Raw genomic sequence first — 20,085 nt, forward strand, 5'->3', positions numbered from 1 at the left:
GGGCAGGGCGTAGCGTGTCTGTCAGTAAAGTCGAGCGCCACCCGGGGAGGAGAGGCCCTTCCTGGAAGCTGCTGAGGCCGCCCTTGGGATGGGGAAGCCAGAGAAGAGTTTGAACTGGGATGCGGGAGAGGACAAGGCCTAAGGAAAGCTCCCGGCAGAGGGCTCAAGGCCACTTTTGTCCAGGTGCTCCAAGCCGCAGAAGATGTCCCAGACAGACACTTCCGAAGTCAGCACAATCTTCCAGGAAGGGTTCCTGTACTCCCTCTTCTCATGATTTTCTTTTCTTTTCTTTTTTGTTTTTGTTTGAGTGTCTCCCGTATCCCAGCCTGGTCTCAAACTCACTATGCAGCCAAGGTGCCTGTTGCCTCCAGAGTGCAAGGATTACAGGTGTGGCTCACCACACCCAGTTTTATTTAGAGAAAGGGACTGAACTCAGGCCTTCCTGCAAGCTAGGCAAACACTCAAGAGGCCGAGCTACACCCTGGTCTCCTGTATTACCACGAGAAAGACAAAGCTTTTTCTTTGGGGATGTGTGTGTGTTGCTACCCTCTTGTGACCCAGAAGCCACCTGTGTGCAGGGGTCACGGGCCATGCCAGGTTCTTTCATCTCCATAGTTATCTGAGGCGGGAAGGCCAGAGGCCCAGTCTGCCAGGGTCATTAACTGGGAAGTGCAGGTTGCTTGGAAACAGGAGTTTGGCACTGGAGTGACCTCATAAAACAAACAGCAGAGATGCTAATTCCCTCCTCTTGGTAATGGATAATCAAATACCCAGAGACTTCATCTGAAATAAACTGTCTCCAGATGCCTAGCTTTACCCTGGCTCCACCCAGGCCTCGCCAAGCAGGCAGCCTCAGGGTGGCAGCCATCAGTTCATGATGCTGGAGGTTCGGGACAGTGGGAAGCAAATTCATAACCAGACCAGTGGAGCTAAGGCCAAGCGGACTCTGGGTCCAATAATACAGACAAATTGGCAAAGCTATGCATGGTAGCTCAGACCTGCAGCCCCAGCACTTGGGAGGTTGAGGCAGAAGGATAGTTGCGAGTTCAAGGTCACCCTGGGTTACAGAGACCCTGCACCAAAAAGCAACAGAAACATCAAACCGGAGAGCTCTGCCTCTCCGCTCTGGCTACCTGCCCTTCCTCCGATCAGCGTTTGTTGTTTTCTATACCTGGGAAGGGTGAGCAGCGGCTGCCCCATGCCAGTCATCTCAGACTCCTGTGAACAGGGAAAGATGACTAGGAATTTACCATGCCTGCACCAGGGGAAGCAGCCGGTCCCCTACAACCAGAAGTATGGCATTCTGGGAAATGACACCTTCCGGAGTACCTCTTCCTACAACAGCAGTAATGACAACAGCAACCGCAGCAGGCCTCTCCAGTTATTAACTCACTCCTGCCAATAATCCAACTGACTATCAGTACCCCTCTTTATAGAGGAGGAAGCTGAGACTAGGAGGCAGAGTAAAAGCTGTCACGGGATCATCTGCGGCAGAACCCCAGTGTGGGTCAAACCCAGCTGTGACCTGGCTCTGGCTGTGTTCGTCCCCACAACACTTGTGGTCTTAAAAACACGGCTGTCAGGACACAGGTATCTCCGACACTCAAGTTCTCCCCAGCCTCAATCAAGGTCACAGTGCATCTATCCATCCATTCATTCATCATCCATCACTGGGGTGGTTCTGGGAGTCTAATGAAAAGAATATACAGATTGTTCCAGAGTTTATAGCTTCAGGGGACAGGTAGTTGTAAGTGTTCATGAGGGACAAACACAGGGCCTGAAAAACCTTCTCTGAGGTCATTCTAACTTGAGACTAGACCAAGAAAAGCCAGGCAGAGAGGGAAGGTCATTTTACGTAGACAAAGCCACAAGTCTGTAGAGGTCGGGAAGTGCCTTGGTATAAAGGGGACTTAGAGCTAGGGGAGAGTGTCATGGAAGCCTTGGCAACCAGAGAATTCTGTGAACACCTTCCAACACTGAGCCTTCGCTCTTGCCCTCCGAGCAGCGGCACATAGAGCCGGCTGTTGGTGCTCTCTGCTCTGGGGATCATACGTCAGGACCTATCACTCCAGCTGTTTCACTGTGCAAGGGCAGCAGTGGCCTCCCAAGGTCTCAGGTGAGCTGTCCTTCTCCTGAAGCCTGTCACATGCTTCTTTGTCCAGAGTGACAGAGGACCTGAATCCTGGCAGAGGAAGCTGCTCCATTGCAGTCCTCAAAGGACCCCCCCCACACACATACACACAAAAGCAGCATTGTCCCAAAACACTCACACACCCAACCTGTCTCCACTGCTGTGCCTAGAAGCACTTTCAGGACTCTGCTAGGCTGGGGCTGGGGCTAAGGAGCCAAGCTCAGCTGCCGGAAAGAACACGGGCCTAGACTGGCCTCCAAGGGCTCAGAGATGACCTAGGCCTAAAGAAGGCCAAGAGGGCTAGAGTGACCAGTCCTCTCCCAAGGCCCTATTCCACCATGACACCAGTCTGTCCTGGAGACAAGCCCTCGTGGGAAACTCACCAGCTTCTGGAAAAGGTGGCCCATGGTGACTTGGCTGTCCCATTGCTGCACCTTGGGGCAGAGGTTGTCGTAGAACTCCTTGTGGATCTCGTAAATATCCTGGATCTTGTAGAAGATGGTCTCGATCTGCTGGATGGTGAGCACGGGCTGGGAGGTGGTGGCTGTGGCCTTCAGGGGTTTCATGGGCTGAAGAGGGACAAAGTGCAGAGGTGGGGGATGAATGAACCGGAGCGTTGGCAGGTCCCAGGCAGATCGTGACCCTAATTAACATGCAATGCCGCCCAAGTCCTGCCTAGACAGGGCCGCTGAAGGCGGAGCACCTGAAACAGTTTCTGTCTCAGGTTGTCGTCGCAGGTCCCAACAAGCCATGTGCAAAGAGAGGGAACCTGGCAGAAGCAATCTGCCAGAGCAGCTCCAGCACGTCCCTTCCCCCATCGGAGCTCACAACCTCTGGCCCCTGGCTCCTGTGCGTTCACGGTTCCATCTAACAGGTCCCCGGTCCCTTCCCCAACGGCCTCCTGCCCCAGTCATAGGCCTCTTCCTCATGCTTCCGTGGAAGGGAGTGTTGCCTGGGAGGCCAGCTCCTTAGCTGCTTCCTTTTGAGAAACAGAAGGCGGCTCTCGTACTCAAGGGGGTCAAACCACGAAGAGACTCAAGACCAGCTCAAGTCAGGTCTGTAATGGTAGCTCTCCAGAGGCTGAGGCAGGAGGACGGCACGCAGGCCAGCCTGTGCGACACAACGAGAGCCCGTCTCAACGAAACCAAACAGCTGGCTCAGATTCACGGCTATGTCGGCTCTAGTCACTTGGTCAGGGAGAGGAGCAGGGACAACGTGCCACCCTCCTACTTCCCACATCCGTGGCAGACACGCAGACCAGCTAAGTGAGCAGGATCTTTCCCACGGCGTGTGGTTTTGGTCTCAAGACTCTTTCTCAATGCCTGTTGACATGAAAACGAAAGCAACCTGTCCCCTTGCTTATCTACACCGAGATCGTCAGGGCCCATGAGTGGAAGGGGCGGTGACTTGGTAAATCAGCCGCCCCTACGCACTCACTGCCTGGGATAAGGGGGCTTGGGGCGCACTCCCCTCAGAAAGAGCCTTTGGTATTTTCTAAATCACCCACAATGAGGCTGAGCCCCATGGGTGCGTGCCTGTGGTGCCAGCTGCCCAGGAGGCTGAGGCAGAGGGATGGCGCAACTATAAGGGTTTGATAACAGCCTGGAAAACCAAGGGAAACTCCCGTCTCAAATTTTAAAAAATGAAGCAACACTACTGTACTCCAGTGGGCCAGCAGGACACACAGGCAGGGAGGACACACCTAAGCAAAGGAGAGCAGCCTGTGTTAGACATGGCATCTAACAGTATCTAATACTCTTCCATCTGACGGCAGTATGGATAGGGTTCTCCAATAGCCTACTTCCCTGCAGACCCAGGAGCAGTGGGGGAGGGGAGGGGTCCAGCCTGGGCTTACTAGGGCTGTCGGCTCTCACAGGATGAGAGGCGCTCTAGCAGAGCGAGGGTGAGGCAACTGCTGACTGGGCTGGCCTGATGGGATCACCCACCCTGAGGGAAAGAAAGCAGGCTCCCTCTGTGACAGGACAGCCAGCCTGAGCTGGTCTCGGGAGCCAGCCTCCCAACTGACTCCATCTTCCTTCTGATGGTGGCTAAGCCCAAATCTGTCCCCAAGAGAAGTCTCAAACACCCAGACCGTAGCTGACTTCTGACTTCCTTCGTCCTCCACAAAGTCCACTGACAAAGCCAGGGCCAAGAAGACCCACTGACCCTCTTGAGACTAGAACCAAGCAGCCTGCAGTACCAAGTCCTTGCTAGAAAACTGGATGGGAGTCAAGCTGGAACAGGCCAGGCAGTGTGGCCTGGAGCCCAGAGCCTGCCGTTTTAATAGCTGTGGGCAAATCACTCCCCACTTCTGGGTGTATCAGACTCCTGTTGGACTGACAGGGTATTACTTTCTCAAGCCACACATTACATAAAGTATCTAGGGAGATGGACAGCTCAGCAGTTAAGATTGCTTCCTGCTCCTGCCGAGGACCTGGCTTCCGTCCTCAGCACCCACATGAAGGCTCGCAACCACCTGGAACTCCAGTTCCAGGGGATCTGATGCCCTCTTTCTTGTCTCTAGCTGGTGCGTGCATGTGGTGCACATTAATTCATGCAGACATGCACATATACATATACAAATAATAAACAAATCTTAAAAATAACTAACTATCCATTACATGTTTGGCATATAGAAGACAAGCAACATTGTGGAAACTGAGCCAAGTGCCGGACATAAGGGCGATCCCTAACACCCAGTGGTATGCCTGGAACACATACAATCCCAGACCTCATGGGGCTTCCAGTCTAGCAGAGGAGACAAACGAAACACAAGGAAATGATCCAGCATCTAATTATACACACCAGTGAGTGCAATGAAGAAAACAAGGAGAGAACCCCCGGAGGCAGGATGGTCAGATGGCTTCTCCAAAGAGGGGACATTTACTCTAAGATAGAAACAGGGCGGCCTAAGGGGCTCCTACTCATCAAGATTTCCTTGATGGCTGATCTGGGGTCAGGAACAGGCTTGGTGGGAGTCAGTGGCTGAAGGCCGTCAAGCTTGTGTGCAGCTGGCAAGGAGAGGAGCAGCCAGTGTGAGGCGAGATAACCCAAACTTGGATCGTAAATACCAACCAAGTGGTTCCAAGACTGTATTGGAGCAGCTAGGTTAAGGCTTCACGGAGGAGGTACAAGGAATTGGGCCTCTGAAGCTGGGGAGAGCTGAGCAGGTGGAGAGCTGCATGAACACTAGGGAGCAGGAGGAACCAGGAGGAAGGCTTGGTCTCTCCCTGGCCCAAATGGAAGGATACAAGGGACTCCCCAGCAGATATGACGTAACAGGCTACCCTTTCCGTCTCTATCTAAGACCCAGTGGACGGGTAAAAATGGCCACCGAGCCCCAAAACCACTCAACCCTGTACCGTGGCACAATCCCCACTTTGGAGGGAGCCAAGGACGGAGGAGAACAGTCCTGGGAAGGTTAAGGTTTCTCAGAAGCAGGCTGCTAGGGAAGCTACCTCCTACGCCAAGACAGGCCCAACAGCTCTGCTTCCTCCTAAACTTCCCACTGTCTACAAAAGGGGAAGAAAAGTCATCTAACCAGGACCAGTCACAAGGACCAGCCTGCACTGGAGGCATGAGACTTTCTCACCAGATGAAGGACGTTTGCTCTCACCCCCATTCTCCACAGGAAGGGGGAAGGGCTGGCTGGTCCTCAGTCAGTTATTTTTATCTGAAGATTCACATACAGGCCTCTGGGCCAGGAGGGGCTCAGAGGCCAGTCCCCTCTCACTGAGCTTTGACTCAACTCTGCCAGGAGGGGCCAGGGAGCTAGTACACTAGCTACCTTCACTCTCCTCCCTGGTCCAGCTGTATGGCAAGGCTGAGAGAGAGGCTGTGAGAAGAACTCTCAGAGAGAAACCCTGGGTGACCTCAACTCCGACCCTGGGAGCTTCTCGAGAGGACAGGGCTGGGCCAGTTCTGACCTCACACAGTCATGTCTACTTTGTCCCCCAGCAAGTGGACCTTTCGAAACAGGAGAAAGAAATCTGCCCACTTCCTCCACCTCTCGTGGAGGCTTGGTCCCGCCAGGCGCAGTTACTAACCTAGCCTTGGTTGCATCTTGGAGCTCAGGGAGGTGTAGTTAACCGATCACACAGATAAGCAAGCAGAGATGCCCTAGGAACATGGACCCAAACAGCCAAAATGAAAGGCTAAGAGAAGGAGGCAACGGGACTAGCTGTGGCAAACCATGGCTTCAAGGTGGGACGGACTGTAGACAAGAGTGCGCACCTGTACAGAACACATGCAGAACTATAATCCAGTTAGTTTTCTCTTCTTTCTTTTACAGCCCCTGCCCCCTCCTCCACAAAAAAAAACCTGGGTTCCCAGACCTCAAGAGTATCAGACAGGCATCAGTTAGCAACAGTGACTTCGAGAAGATTACTAAACCTGGCTCCAGCCGACACCCAGGGGCTGGGAACAGAGCCCCTGTGTGACTTTCCTGTCTGCAAGTTCTCTGTCTGCCTGTGTGTACAGTCTTAGGTACACAGGCCTAGTCCTTTGCATACCAGGAAGTCTGAGGGGGAAAGAGACACTCTGCACTTCCAAGTCACTTTCCATTTTGAAGGCACTCCCTGAGGGATAAGGGGACCTGTGGTTAGAGGAGGGGAGAGAAAGCCAAGGAACACTTTGCCTCTAAGCTAGACCACCCAGGGAACAGCAGCATTGAGCGCCTCAGTGGCAGAAAGGGGAGGCCTCCCAATCTGTGAAGGAGGGAGGGACCGAGTCCTTATCTTTCAGGTTTATCCTGGGAGCAGAGGCTGGGGAGAGCCCAGCCCACCCACTCCCTGGGTCTTCCAGCAATAAAACCTTCCACCCTTCTCTCTGTCTCAAGGGCTCCTGAGCGGCCAGAGTGAACAGGGTGGGAGTGGCCGAGTGTGCAAATGCACAACACAGTCGTGCCTTTGGGGCAGGAGCCTTTAGGAAGGTGTGGCAGGGAGACTGCTGTCCTGGCTCCTAATCTATCTTTGTCCAGATGAGAACATCTCATGAAGGAGGTTGGAATGTAAGAGAGGCATGCCTCTCAGGGGTACCTCCTCCTCCGTTGGGGTGTGTATGTGGGGGAGGGTAGCCCAAAGCCTCCTGCAGCCTCTAGAGTGCTGGGATTACAGGCACATACCATTATACTTGGCAAGACATCAACTTTCACACCCACCGTTATCTAGAACGCAGGAGGCAGAAGCAGGAAGATAGTTCCAAGTTTGGGGTCAGCCTGATTGACGTAGCAAGACCCTGTCTCAAAACCAAACCAAAAGGAACACAGGCACCTTCCCTGTCTTTGCTCAGCTCTGTAGGAAATAGTAAGCATGCCAGGTAACACAGAGGCCCCTTTCTAAGAACTGAATACAGTTCACTAGCCTCACTGCAGTCCCATGCAGAGGGTAGTACTTGTGAACCCAGACTGCAGATGGAAACATGAAGCAGCACACAGTCTTCTCACTGTGTGCAGGTCAGGTGTCAAGTGGGGCTCCCAGGCAGGCAGTCGGGTCCCTGTCAGACCTGCGTTCTGCTGGTAATACAGCTTTGGATACAGCGACCCCAGGTCCGGCTGCCTCCTGTCTTTAGTGCCCAGCACCAGACTAGGTCCCAAAGGATCACCTGATCTTCTCCATCCAGAGATCGGGAGAGGTGCCAACCGTTTTGCTACCATTAGTTAGCTGTGGTCACCCACGTTCTGAAAACTCCAGTGTGTGTTTGGACTTTTCAAGGCAGAGGCTACATGACTTTTATTATGATATACTGCTAACATCATTCAACTTTATTGATTATTGCTAATCACTTATTGTACCTAATTTGTCTATAGGGTTGTATTCATAGGAAAATACACAGTATTTTAGTGTATCTAGGATTCAGTACTATCCAGGGTTTTTCAGGCATTCACTGTGAGTCTTGGAACAGATCCTCAAGAGAAGGGAGGGGGCAACTGTATAATCTTCAGATAAAACTGAGGATCAAAGAGTTTATGCATAACTTTCCAAAGACAGTGGTCTTATCTGTTTGTTTTGAGACAAGGTCTCATTATCTAGCTCAGGTTGGCATTTAACTCGTGACTGTCCAGCCTCAGTCTATGGAGTGCTGGAATTACAAGTGTACACTCTCACATCTGGCAAAGCAGTGGTTTTTGAATCCACAAAACATTTTTTGTTTGTTTTGTCTTTCAAGAAAGGGTTTCTCTGTGTAGCTCTGGCCGTCCTGGAACTAGCTCTATAGACCAGGCTGGCCTCGAACTCACAGAGATGGGCCTACCTCTATCTCCTGAGTGCTGGATTAAAGGTGTGCCCCCCCCCCAGGGAATCCACAAAACATTTACGAAATAATGTAGTGGGTCCACACATAAGTGTAACTGTAGCACTTGGGAGGTGGAGGTTAAGGATCAGGTGTTCAAAGCCAGCCTCAGCTACAGAGTGAGTTCAAGACTACATAAGAAAGAAAGAGAAAGAGACGGGCAGGGAGAGAAGAGGAGCAGGACTAAAATAAAAGGCAAAGTGCCCCTGCACACACCTATATCCACACATTCTAACAGTACCTGACCTTTAGATTATGCACACTGACATTCTTTTTCATTTGTTTTAAAATGCTGACTCAAGCCTCCACACTTTCACAACCCACCAAGGGGTCGAGATGCATAGTTTGCAAACAATGCACTATCCCTGCTGTTAACAGCAGGTAAGGCTGTGTGTCCTAGTCCTGGCTCTAGATTCAGACCAGACTCCTATCTGCCATTGTCTCCCATTTGGGAATCATCACTGGACTTACCAATAAACTCCCAGGGAGACTCTAAAACAAGCTCAGCACAGTGCCCTGCAAAGCAGCTTTACATTTCAATAGCCATTCCTTGGGTAATAAATGTCAAGACACTGAAAGACACCTCATATCACAGCAAGTATATAAACGTTATCTTACTTACGAGGACCATCCTCTACTGATCTACGTTTATCTCTGACTCTCTAGCACTTTTTATTTGTTTGCTTTGTCTTTTTAGCTTTTTGAGACAAGGTTTTTGGACTGGCCTGAAATTCAGTATGTAGCCCACCCACACTGGCTTCAAACTCATGATGATCCTCCTGCCTCAGTTTTTTTTTTTTTTTAAACAGTATTTTATGCGATCTGACTGCACAACACCCAGAGAAAAGAATTCACACTACACAATCACTCTGCATAATACCCAGACACATCTAATAAGCACTTTCCTCAAAGGCAAACGCATCTGTGTGGTGCTTTTATCTCTGGAGAATGTTTTAATAGTCACCACCCGATCTGATTCACACAACACCACCTTCATCGTTACCGAGAGCTCAGGCTGGTCTAACGCTTCTGCATTACAGCACTTTTAAAAACAGACATCTTCCATCTCACATTTCCCGACAGCGAGCCTTCAGGATGGTGCTAATGGTCTCTTTTTCCTGGGGAAGGGGAAGGACTTGGACCCAGGGTGATGAAGAGGTCTCAGCTTGATTGACTGGTAGACACTACCCAGAGCACAGTGTTGGGGAGGTAACAAGGTGCCCAGTGGTACATTGCACTTGTATCATTCATAACACAACGTCATCACAGTCATCACGACTGAATAGAGTGCCAGTCCTCCCACACCTGGGTGTCTTTTCCTGCCTCTCAGAGTGGGGTCATGGAGACGTGGCAGTGACTGACCCAGTTCTCAGATGCCCAGCTGTGAACACGACAGCTGTTGTCTCTCCTGTATGGGTCCCCTTCCTCTCCAATGCCAAGAGCAGTTTTTGAGCATCTCGTTGGCTAATAGAGAGCAACACCCTCCTCCTTCAGGTACTCACCAGCAACAGGGCTTCCAGCTGGTTGATGTAGATTTCTTCACTGGCCAGAAAGCCTGACAGAACTAGCTTCCTCATCTCCAGGCCCTTCCCTGCCTCCACCTGCAAGAAAGCAAGCCAAAAGCCAAATGAGAAAGGGGCCAAAGCTCGATGCTTCTTTGCCTTTTTTCCTCTTCTTTTAACCAACATGTTCAAAGGTGATGAAAAGCCAGATGATTAACATTTTTTTTTTTTTGGATTTAACACTATTACTGCTGTTTGTTTTCACAGAGAATCCCATTCTGCAGCCCAGGCTGGTCTGGAACCCACAGCAATGCTCCTGCCTGAACATCTCAAGTGCCGAGGTTGCCGTCAGGAGCCTCCATGCTCTGCCAGGTACTGTCTTACCGAAATTTTGGAAAATCTTAGCATGTCAAAGAAAAAGCGGTCCCCCACATTCCCGCTTACCATCTTGTGTTGCTTCCTCCCCCATCCTTCTCAGCTCTTCCGCTCTCAACCATTTTCTACCTGGTGAACCTTCTAATGGTGACTAGAGCCGCCAAGGGCCTGCTTTACGTCTGGGCTGAAGAGGTAAGAGGGAATAAAGATACTCTCTCATGACTAAGGCCGAGCTTGGTTACCGACCGACCAGCGATGGAACGGCAAAGGACAGACACGTCCGTGCCCCCCGGGCCCTCCGGGAAGTGATATATAAACTCAGACAGGGCTAGAGAATAGGACGGAAATGGGTATGGGAGCCCTGGCCTTGTGGCCACTTGTACTGAGGTCTTCCTGTCCTAGGGGCTCAGCACCGAAACAGGTGTCAGCTGTGGGCCGCCCACGCATACCTCAGCCATTCCTTATGATGTAAGGCACAGACCCATGCTAGATTTCCCTTCCTCTTGAATTCCTGTTCCCCTGTGGTGGTGGATCATGCCTTGTTCAGTCCAGATGCCACCAACCAGCACAGTGGTTGGTACAGAGGAAGTGTTAAAATTTATCTACCTTCAGTGAAAAGCATGCAATTGTCACCATGGAGGACCCTCAAGCTTTATCCCTGACTGCTCTTCAGTATTTCTACCTCCCCTCTGCCATGTTTGGAAGCATCCTTGGCTATCTCCAGGACTGGTTCCTCCCACCTAAGTTCTCCTAACTGACCCCTGAATTCTCCCTCTCTCCAGCCCACTGCAGTAAGGTCCATCTCCCAAGAACACCTTCTGGTCAAAGACTTGACATAAATACGGCAAAATTCAATTAGGAGAGATATGTTCACTTATCTGTTCACTCAACAAATAGTTACTGAGTGCATGGCAGCCCCTATGGCCACAAAAGGAAAGAAACAGAACCCTCTGCCTGCTGTCACCTGGTTTATAATCGGAGAGAAAGACAATGAAATAAACAAACAAACAAAGAGGACATCAATTGCGACCTGGGCTGCAGCAGATCTTACTTAAATACCTGCAGCGGCCTCAGGGTCTTCCCTATCTCTCAATCTCTTCCAGAGCCAAAGCCCAGCCACGTCTGCCTTCCTAACAAGCTAGCAGTCATGCTCAGGCCCTGGAGCTGGCCTCTCCCTGCTGACGGGGCCTGATGCGCTCTTCCCTTAGCTAAGTGACACCTCTTCCTAACAGCACAGCTGAAGTCTCACACCCCCCAACCCCCCCAGCCTCAGCACCTAAAACCTGCACAGCCTTGAGGTTACCTGCCTGGCTAGTGGGTGATCTCCCTCGGGCCTTGCAGCAACTGGATCACACTCTTCTTCCCCAAGACAAGCCTCAATCCAGTGTCACACCTGACCTTTACTAAGAAAGGCTCTTAACTCCTCTCCACACTTGCTTTACGGCCCTCAGGCACCCACACTGAAGTGGGCTCTGTATGTCCCCATTGTACAACAGAAACAAACGAGACTGTAAAGAGGCAGGGTCCCCAAAAAACCAACTCACCCTTGGGATGATCTCCTCCCTCTCCTGCACCCTTTCCAAGCTTGTACTTATATTCCTCTCGTTTCAAACAGCTCCCTTCTGGGCATCAAATGCACACCCTTACGAGTGAGCCAGAAAAGTGTATCAGGCCACCAGAAACCTCTCAAGCCACAGAGAAAACCCACCCCAGTGTCCCTGAAGGCTTTCCAAAGGAGCATTCTTCACACCTTTTCCTAAGTGGTTCAAAGGTCTGAGGCTGCTGGGCCCCCAACTCTGAAATGTTCTCTCACCCTAGAGGAAAGAGAACGATGACTCCACAGATGTCCACGTGTGGCTCCCTCAAACCTATGACTGTGTCACTCTGATGACTTGGGGACTTGGTGGGTGTGGTTAAATATAAGAAGATTCCTGGATTACCTAAGTGGGCCCTTAGCAGTCACAGGGTCCCCTATAAGAAGGAAGTAAGAGAGCAGGCAATGCGACAGTGAGGTGGGGGGTAAAGGCTGCATTGCTGGCTTTTAGACTAGAGAATGGGACCAGTAGCCAGGGAGTGGAGGGGAGAGGCGAAATGGGTTTAGTCCTCGAAAGCTTCCAGAAGCTATGCAAGACTCTAGATCAGGTTTGTTTCTATCTGTACGTTTGTGGCGATTTGTAGGAACCCAGGACAAACCCCACAGGAAGGAAGGGCCGAGTTATTTATTGATGGCTTCCCAGCAACCAGGACCTGTGCTAAGTGCTCTTCAGGGGCCATCTCACAAGCTGGTAGGTGTAACCATGAGGGCCCTGAGGCACAGAGGGTGCGAATGGCCAGTTGCTTGGAGACAGCCCAGCCTCCGACACAGCCTGGAGTACAGATCAGAGTTTGCGGCAGGGCTCCAGTCCTCAAGCCGGATCCGGATACGCAGTGGCCTCCCAGCTCTCCCCAAGCCTGACCTGCACTTGCCCTCCACGCTGCAGACCGCTGCTCCTTCTGCAGCTCCTTCCTCCCTTGTCCCCCAACACCCAGGCATTTACCTGAGCATCTGGCAAACACCTTGTAGAGAGGTGAGCGCCTTAGTGCTCCTTAGGTTCTGGACATCAGGTGATCTGCAGGCCCTGCTCTGAAGAAGCCTTCTTTCAATGTGGAACGAGACCCCTCACTCAGCCTTGTAACAGTCTATTTTAACACGACCCTCACCTCATGATCCTATCCCTAAGACTGGTTTTGAGAAGAGATCTCTGGAAGACTGGCTCTTAAAAGGTAATAATCAGTCACCGCCCCCCAAGAGTCCCCACTTTGGGTTACACCCCTAAAATTCAAGCTAGGATGGGGTATAGGCACCTGAGAGTTAAGTGATGTGAAATTAAGCTCTGTAAATTTTACTAACAGTAAGCCTGTTGCTTAGTTAGCCCTAAAGAGACTACTTCCATCTTTGGGCAAGGGGCCACTCTCTCGAGATACTATGTGCTTCTTTCTGCTTTGGAACAATCTGGAAATAGTTGTACCTGCTTCTTGAGCTACTGTCTGGCTTCTGCCCTCTTGCGACATACCCGATACACTTCAAAGCAAATAAATAAATAAATAAATAAAAAACGGTAAATTCACAACTGTTTCTTCCGTCCTTGTAGGGGACCTGCTTCCGTCATAAAACACCAGGGCTCGGCATTCATTTGTTCCCTCACTACTACAGGCTGGACTCTGGTTATATAACTGAACTGCAGAGATGGTTGTTCTCGGCGTGTTTTCCAGAGACGCCCATGTGCACCGAACACCCTGGGCAAATGCTCTGCCACACAGCTAGCCTTTCCCCAACACAGAAAGCCGTCATCTCTCTCTCCAATCAGGGCTCACAAGCTGCAGCCCTAGTGAACCCCTTTATCCCCAGCAATTTACACAGCCTGCTAGGCTGGAAGTTTGTCGTCCTGAGGCTCCCAGGTCACTACGGTAGCATCTATTGATAAGCTGTGGTCAGCTCCGGCCTGGGCTTCCGCAGTGTTTAGGGGCTAAATAAAGCCTCCTAAGGTTTGGTTCTAGTCCAAGTCAAGAAACAATCTTTCCAGGGCCCTTTATCTTTTCTGAGGCAACAGTGGCGGCTGAGCAGGCGCGGCCGCTCTCGCACTGCTTTAAAGCCATAAGCTGAGCAGCAAGGGCCTTGGACTCTGCAGACAGCACAGGTTAGCCCATGGGCCATACCAGTTTGCAAGGAACCCTCAGCACAGCTGGCCCCTGTCATACCTAAGGGAGTGCAGTACATGGAGTCTCTCCTCTCCCCAAGGGCTCCTTCTCTTGGTGGTAGATCTTCATGGACTACCTTGCTGCTGTCTAAAGCTTTGGGCAGATCCCATACTCCATACATGCGTAAGAACCCCAGTTGCTCATGACCCACCACTACAGCCTGGCCGCAATGGAGTGTTGTGTTACTTAATACCTTTCTTTACAACTGCTTTTTTTTTTTTTCTTTTTGAGACAGAGTTCTTATATATGGCCTCAAATTTGTCCTCCTCGGCCTCAGCCTCCAAGCACTGGGATTATAGGTATGTACCACTAAACAGCCAGTGCTGATTCTCTGTCTTTCCTTTTTTTTTTTGGAGACAAGTTCTCACCAGTTAGACCAGGATGACTCTTGAATTCACAGAGATTCTCCTGCCTCTGCCTCCCAAGTGCTGGGATTAAAAGCATGCTCTACCATGCCCTACTAAGTACTGATTTTTTTTTTTTAAAGGACAGTCTTACCCTAAGCCTTAGATCAAATCACAGGAATGATGTATAAGTCCTGTTTCTTCTTCATCTACATTAAACCATATATTTAACTTGAAGATGTATATATCAAGGTGTCACCTATAATCGTCCCCCAAGTCACCACCTATGTGGCTCATACTTCAGGAAACACCAAGGGGGAGTTGGAGACTGCTGGAGCCTGAGAGAGTAGGCGAGACCCGAGTGGGTGAACAGGAATACAGGCATTTCAGACAATCCATTCTCTTAAAGCACAGAATACCGACCTGAAGAGTTAATATGGAACACAAAAGGGCTTTTTTATTCCTGACAAATGAGTTCCTTGAAATAGCAGCTTCCACCGGGCCCCACCCGTCAGCCCTCTCTACCTTTAAATAGAAGCGTGTGAACATCTTTTTGGAAAAGTATGCACCGTTTTGCAGATGGGATGTGATGTTGCTATCAGTATCTGCATTATGAGTTTACAGATCGTTAACTCCTCAAAGGAAGCTGGGCTGTGTGTGAGACGTAGCAAGCTCCAGCTCCGGCTCTGGAGAAGACTGCCAGCCAGCTAAGCACCTACCCCTTAGGAAGATGAAGCACCTGGGAGATTACAGCGAAAGCAGGATTGATTTATAGGGCTGGCGTTCGGGCAAGTGCACAGCAACACAACTACTGTTTAAGGTAAGTACTCCTGAAGCAAAGTAATAGCAAAGAGCAAATTGCCTTGGAGTCCTACCAGCTGCCACGGAGGAGTGAGCCAAGATCATCTGCAGCCAGGACGCTGACGGCACCATCTAGAAAGGCCCTTGGTCCCCTGCACACCTGCATGTGCACACAGGTTCCTGGTCCAGCCCTGACTCAATCAGAAGTGCTCTCTCGCCTCCTCTGAATCTGGGGACCTTTTTGTTGTTTCTGAACCAGCGTCTACTCACAACCCATACTGACTTGGAACTCACTATGTAGTTCAGGCTGGCCTTGAACATGGTGCTCCTCCTGCCTCCATCTCCTGAAGTCACCACCACACCTGGGTGCTGGTATTCTCTGATCAGAATGCTTCTCACGGCCTGAACGCTTTCTGACTTCGCTTTCCTGTCCCCCTTGAACTTGACCCAAGCCTTGTTCCCTTGTCGCCTCCATGGAGCCAGGCTGAGCACTTAGGCTGGAACACAACCTGACAGCACTTGTGGAAGGAGCTGAGGGGCTCGATTTCCACTTCTCTGCAGCCTCGGTCTATCTAAGGCCAAGCCTGGTGGAGGAAATAGGTGTTGGAGAGGTATTACAGATGAGCAAGAAGCTCCCAGGCTGAAGTTAACTCCAGAAACACTAAAGCAGGGACCAGAAGGGGGAGGGAGGGGAGGAGAAGGGAGAGGAGGGCTCTATCCAGGCATCATGGGACCTGGGAGGAAGGATGATGTCAGGCCTGCTATGTGTCCAGGACCCCTTTGACAACCATGTACCACCCACCAAGAACACCTTTGAGATGAAATAAGGCCAGGAATCTGGCATGGCTTTTGTGTGTCCAGACAACTCTCCGTCATTCCAAAAATTCTCACGGGTCCCAGGCATATACCCGGTACCACGAGGTGGTCAGCAGTGAGCACGATGAAGCTATAGACCACAACCCAGAGAAAGGATGTGCCTAGGAGGCAGCATGAGTGGTATTGGTACCTGTGCTGGGAAGGCTGGGAAGGAAGGTTCATTAGGAACCTTATCAACTGGCCATCCCATGACTGCTGAACTCCAGCACGCTCCTTGGATCATAAAGAGACTGGTGGGAAGGCTGGCCAAAACCGAAGCACAGAGGTCTTGTGGGTCCAACGAGGGCCATGACTTACTCCGGTGCTCCGAACCAGCACCAGATTACCAAACAGAGATGCGGTGCCAGGATCCCATCGCAGCTCCCACCCAGGCCTGCAGTCACTGCTCCACCCCAACCCCGCGCATCTGCCACCTACCTAACCTGGGTCTGCAGTCTATTTTTAATCTCCATGAGCTCCTTCTTGGAGCCACACCAGAGTGTGGGTCGAGCTGCGATCGTCTCATGGTAAGGGAAAACTCAGGGAGTCTCAGACACCTAGTCCTGGCAATGCATTGGACACCACACCCTCCAGGGCCCATGTGGTTAGGCAGCTGGCTTTGCAGTGTGCATACTCCCTACGACAGTGCCCACAGGCCCTCCCTCCGGGCACAGAAGAGAGGAAGGACAGGCTCTGGCTAGAGTTCTTAAAGGTAGGTGTAGGTGAGAGAAAGACCAATCCCAGAGCTGGCATTCCCGGGGGGGAACTGTACCCCTGGGGAAAGGAAGGACAGAGAAGAAGGCAAAGTATTGGCACAGCCCCTTCCCTCCTGATCTGCCTCTCTAGGAGCTCTGTTGCAGGTTTACAAGCCTAGAGGAGGTGGGCCCATCCTGCCTATGCCCACCCAGGGGAAAATGCTTACCTACCCGACAGCTGTTCCCACCCCCTCTCCCTAGCTGATTCAATTACTTCCCTTCAAGCAAGTCCAAGTGACCCCCGACTCTTGATCTTTCTAAATGACCGCATCAGTCAAGACGCATCAAGTCGCCAGTCTCCTCCTTGGAAAAGGGGCAGCTCCCATGGCCACACTTCACAAATGCCCTTATCCTCTGGTTGCCACGGAAACAATGAATTATTGCCCACCAGTTTCAAGTCAGCCAGCTCCTCTGGGGGCAATAGACTCACATCAGTGACAGGCCACCAGGTGACTCATGTCACTGCCAAAAAGATCCCCTAACACAGCTGACTGAGGGGAAAGCCAGCAGTCACTGCCCCTGAGGACAACTGGTGCAGTTGGGCAAGCAGACACTCCACCTCTCCCTCAAGAACAGCTGCTGAGAGAGCACACAGCCCTCAATCCGCCGGCAGGAACGTACCAGCCCATCTCATGCTGAGTTAAGACTCTTCCACTCAGCCATGAGGCTTGTGCACACATCAGCCATTTCTCTCCAAACACGGCTTCAGCATCAGTCAAGAGCTGCCAGCCCTGCCCCCTCCCCACAAGCATCCAGGGCGTGTCACATTCCCACCTTCACGGCCACCAAGAAGGGGGACCCTGAGCCGGGGCTGGTCGGGGTTCCCAGTTCACACTCCTCCAGGAGAAACACATCTTCATCCTCCAGAACCTTGTCCAAAAAGCCTATTGCCTCTTCTTCCTCTTCCATGGCAGCCAGAGCCGCAGAGGGCAAACAGGAAGCAGGGTCCACGCAGCGGCAGCGGCGGCGGCGGCGGCGGCAGCAGCAGCGTAGCAGCAGCCGCCGCGCGCCCCAGCAGGGAGGCAGGCAGGGGACGGGCGGGCGGGGAAGAGCGTAGGGCAGGCCTACACCAGCATGTTGGCCTCCGCGGAGTCGGTCCTGGCACCTGGCCACCGGCTCGCGATGAAAGGCTCCATTATGAACCTTTTCCTGCTGCCGCTTTCCAGCCGTCCTGCGCGCCGGGCCCGCCTCCCGCGTGTCCCCACCCTGCGAAAGGGGAAGCGGGGCCTCCGGGCGGCCGCTCGCGGGATGAACGCAGGGCAGGGGCGCCAGCCAGTGTCCTCCGCGGTCCCTTCCTTCTTCGGGCGCCGCTCCGCTCGCCCCAGGCCCGCTGCCGGGGCTCGTCCAGGCGCCCCGCCGCTGCGCTGCCGGCCCCACAGAGCCCGCCCTTTCTGGACCCGGAGGCCCGATTGCTCCAAATGCACAGGAAACGCACGTCTTGACTTGCGAGGTGGAGCTGCTCGTTCCCTCTGTGGTCACCGGGCGGGCGAGCGGCTGGCGGAGGCTTCTGGAGCAGAGGAGGAGGGAGGGAGGGAGGCCGCAGACAGGCCGGGCGGGCGCGGGGGGAGGTCTGCTTCCCAGAGACAAGCTTTATTTACAACTTCTCGCCGGAACCCTCGGGCAAGGGGGGGGGGCGCACAGGAGAGCGGCTTCCCCCAGAAGCCACCCTTCATCCACCCCGTCTACGTCCCCGTGGGATCGTCACCAGCCAGAGCCCCCTTCGCACCTCGGCCTCCACAGCACCTTCGCGGCGGGGAGGCCCACTGCCGGTGAGAAACCGCAGTTGGCATTGCACCACGGTCGAGTGAACAGGGCTTTGTATTTGTACAGCAGGGGACTGGCCTGCTTCATGCTCAACCCCAGCACAGTGCCAGACAGGGTCCTAAGCAAGTGTCACTGGGCACCGTGGACCACCCGAGAGCCACATCATGGTCAGGTGCTGCTGGCAATACCACTTCCTTGGAGTATTTCCGTTCCACACAAGGGGAGAGCCAGCCCCACCAGGCCAGGCAGGGCACACACTCGAGGACAGGTGGCATTATCCACCCTCCCCGCTTCCAGAGTGCTTCCCTCAGTGTCTTCCATATTCCAGAAACCAAATTCATGCCGAGGGTGAGGCTCACAGGCCAGTCAGTCCCCTTACCCTGACCTCCTAGGAGACACCCACCCACGGGGGAGGAGTCCAGGGCCAGCTGCAGGAACTCGTTCACAACTCAACATCCAAGGCAACTGTGGCACATCTCTAGCACTCATTCAGAGTTCAGGTAAGGCAAGCACCGAGCCATAGAGGGCAGAAAGCAGCTGAAGAAACCACCTCGGCTCCAGCTAATTAATGTTCCCTGAAGGCAAGCAACAGAGGCTCAAGTTTGCCAAGTCTGTATTCTTCATAGTTTTAGTTTTGTTTTGAGACAGGATCTCTGTATGGAGCCAAGCTAGACTTGGTTTTCTGTTTTGTTTTGTTTTAATTTTACTGTGCATGTATGATTGTTTTGCCTGCCTGCCTGTGTGTGTGTGTGTGTGTGTGAGTGTGTGTGTACCAATTGTGTGTCCCATGCTTGCAGTGATTAGAAGACCTCAGATCCAGTTCAGATCCCCTCGAACAGTAGTGACAGATGGTTGTGAACCACCATGTAGGTGGAGGAACTGAACCCAGGTCTTCTGCAAGAGTAGCAAGTGCTTGTAACCACTGAGCCATCTCTCCAGCTCCCTACAGTTGTTTTTGAGAGGAAGTCTTTCTGTGTGGCCCTGGCCATCCTGGAACCAGCTATGTAGATGAGGCTGGCTTGGAAGTCAGAGATCTATCTGCCTGCCTCTGTCTCATCCTGTGGCACCACACATAAGGGAAAACATGAATGCTTATATAAAATCTCCTGACTTTAAAAATGAAAGCAAGTTATTTACATTTTTAAAAAAGCACAGCACATTGTAAACCACATCTCTGCTCTGAGCTAGGCTTAAGGATGGCCGCACTGCCTTTATTCTTGCAACTGGTTGTTAGCTGTGGTTATATGGGAGGAGTTTCCTCTTAAGTGTCCTTCTGTCCCATCGCCTCTTAGAATATCTGGCAGCCCGGAATAAAATTCAGCTTCATATACCAACTCACCACTTTTATCTTTGTCAATCTGTGGAACAGGTGCCACCAACCAGGTGGTGCCGTGTCTGAATCTGTCCGTCAAAACCTCATGTGCCTTTTATGACCACCTTTCATACACAACACAAGTGGCAGCCATATAACCACAGGCCAGAGTCAAACAGTTGAGGCCATTTCCAGAGGAAGGCAAACTGTCTCGGCTGGG

The 20,085-nt window shown here is 52.1% G+C and overlaps 1 protein-coding gene across 4 annotated transcripts in view; it reads right to left on the bottom strand.

Moving 5' to 3' along the window:
• The window catches only part of Abr (ABR activator of RhoGEF and GTPase), a 199,107-nt gene that overhangs the window by 63,167 nt on the left and 115,855 nt on the right, over positions 1 to 20,085 (bottom strand). For 3 of the 4 annotated variants that reach the window (XM_037200611.1, XM_028866792.2, XM_028866790.2), the window contains exons 3-4: positions 9,922 to 10,020; positions 2,515 to 2,700 (exon numbers count right to left, since the gene is read on the bottom strand). In XM_037200611.1, the coding sequence (XP_037056506.1) occupies positions 2,515 to 2,700; positions 9,922 to 10,020 (285 nt within the window). Of the gene's footprint in view, positions 1 to 2,514; positions 2,701 to 9,921; positions 10,021 to 17,563; positions 17,766 to 20,085 lie in introns of those variants that run through there. The other variant, XM_028866791.2, reaches the window with a different exon arrangement.

This window comes from Peromyscus leucopus, chromosome 8b (genome assembly GCF_004664715.2).
Source record: "Peromyscus leucopus breed LL Stock chromosome 8b, UCI_PerLeu_2.1, whole genome shotgun sequence".
In the NCBI taxonomy this organism is placed as follows: domain Eukaryota; kingdom Metazoa; phylum Chordata; class Mammalia; order Rodentia; family Cricetidae; genus Peromyscus; species Peromyscus leucopus.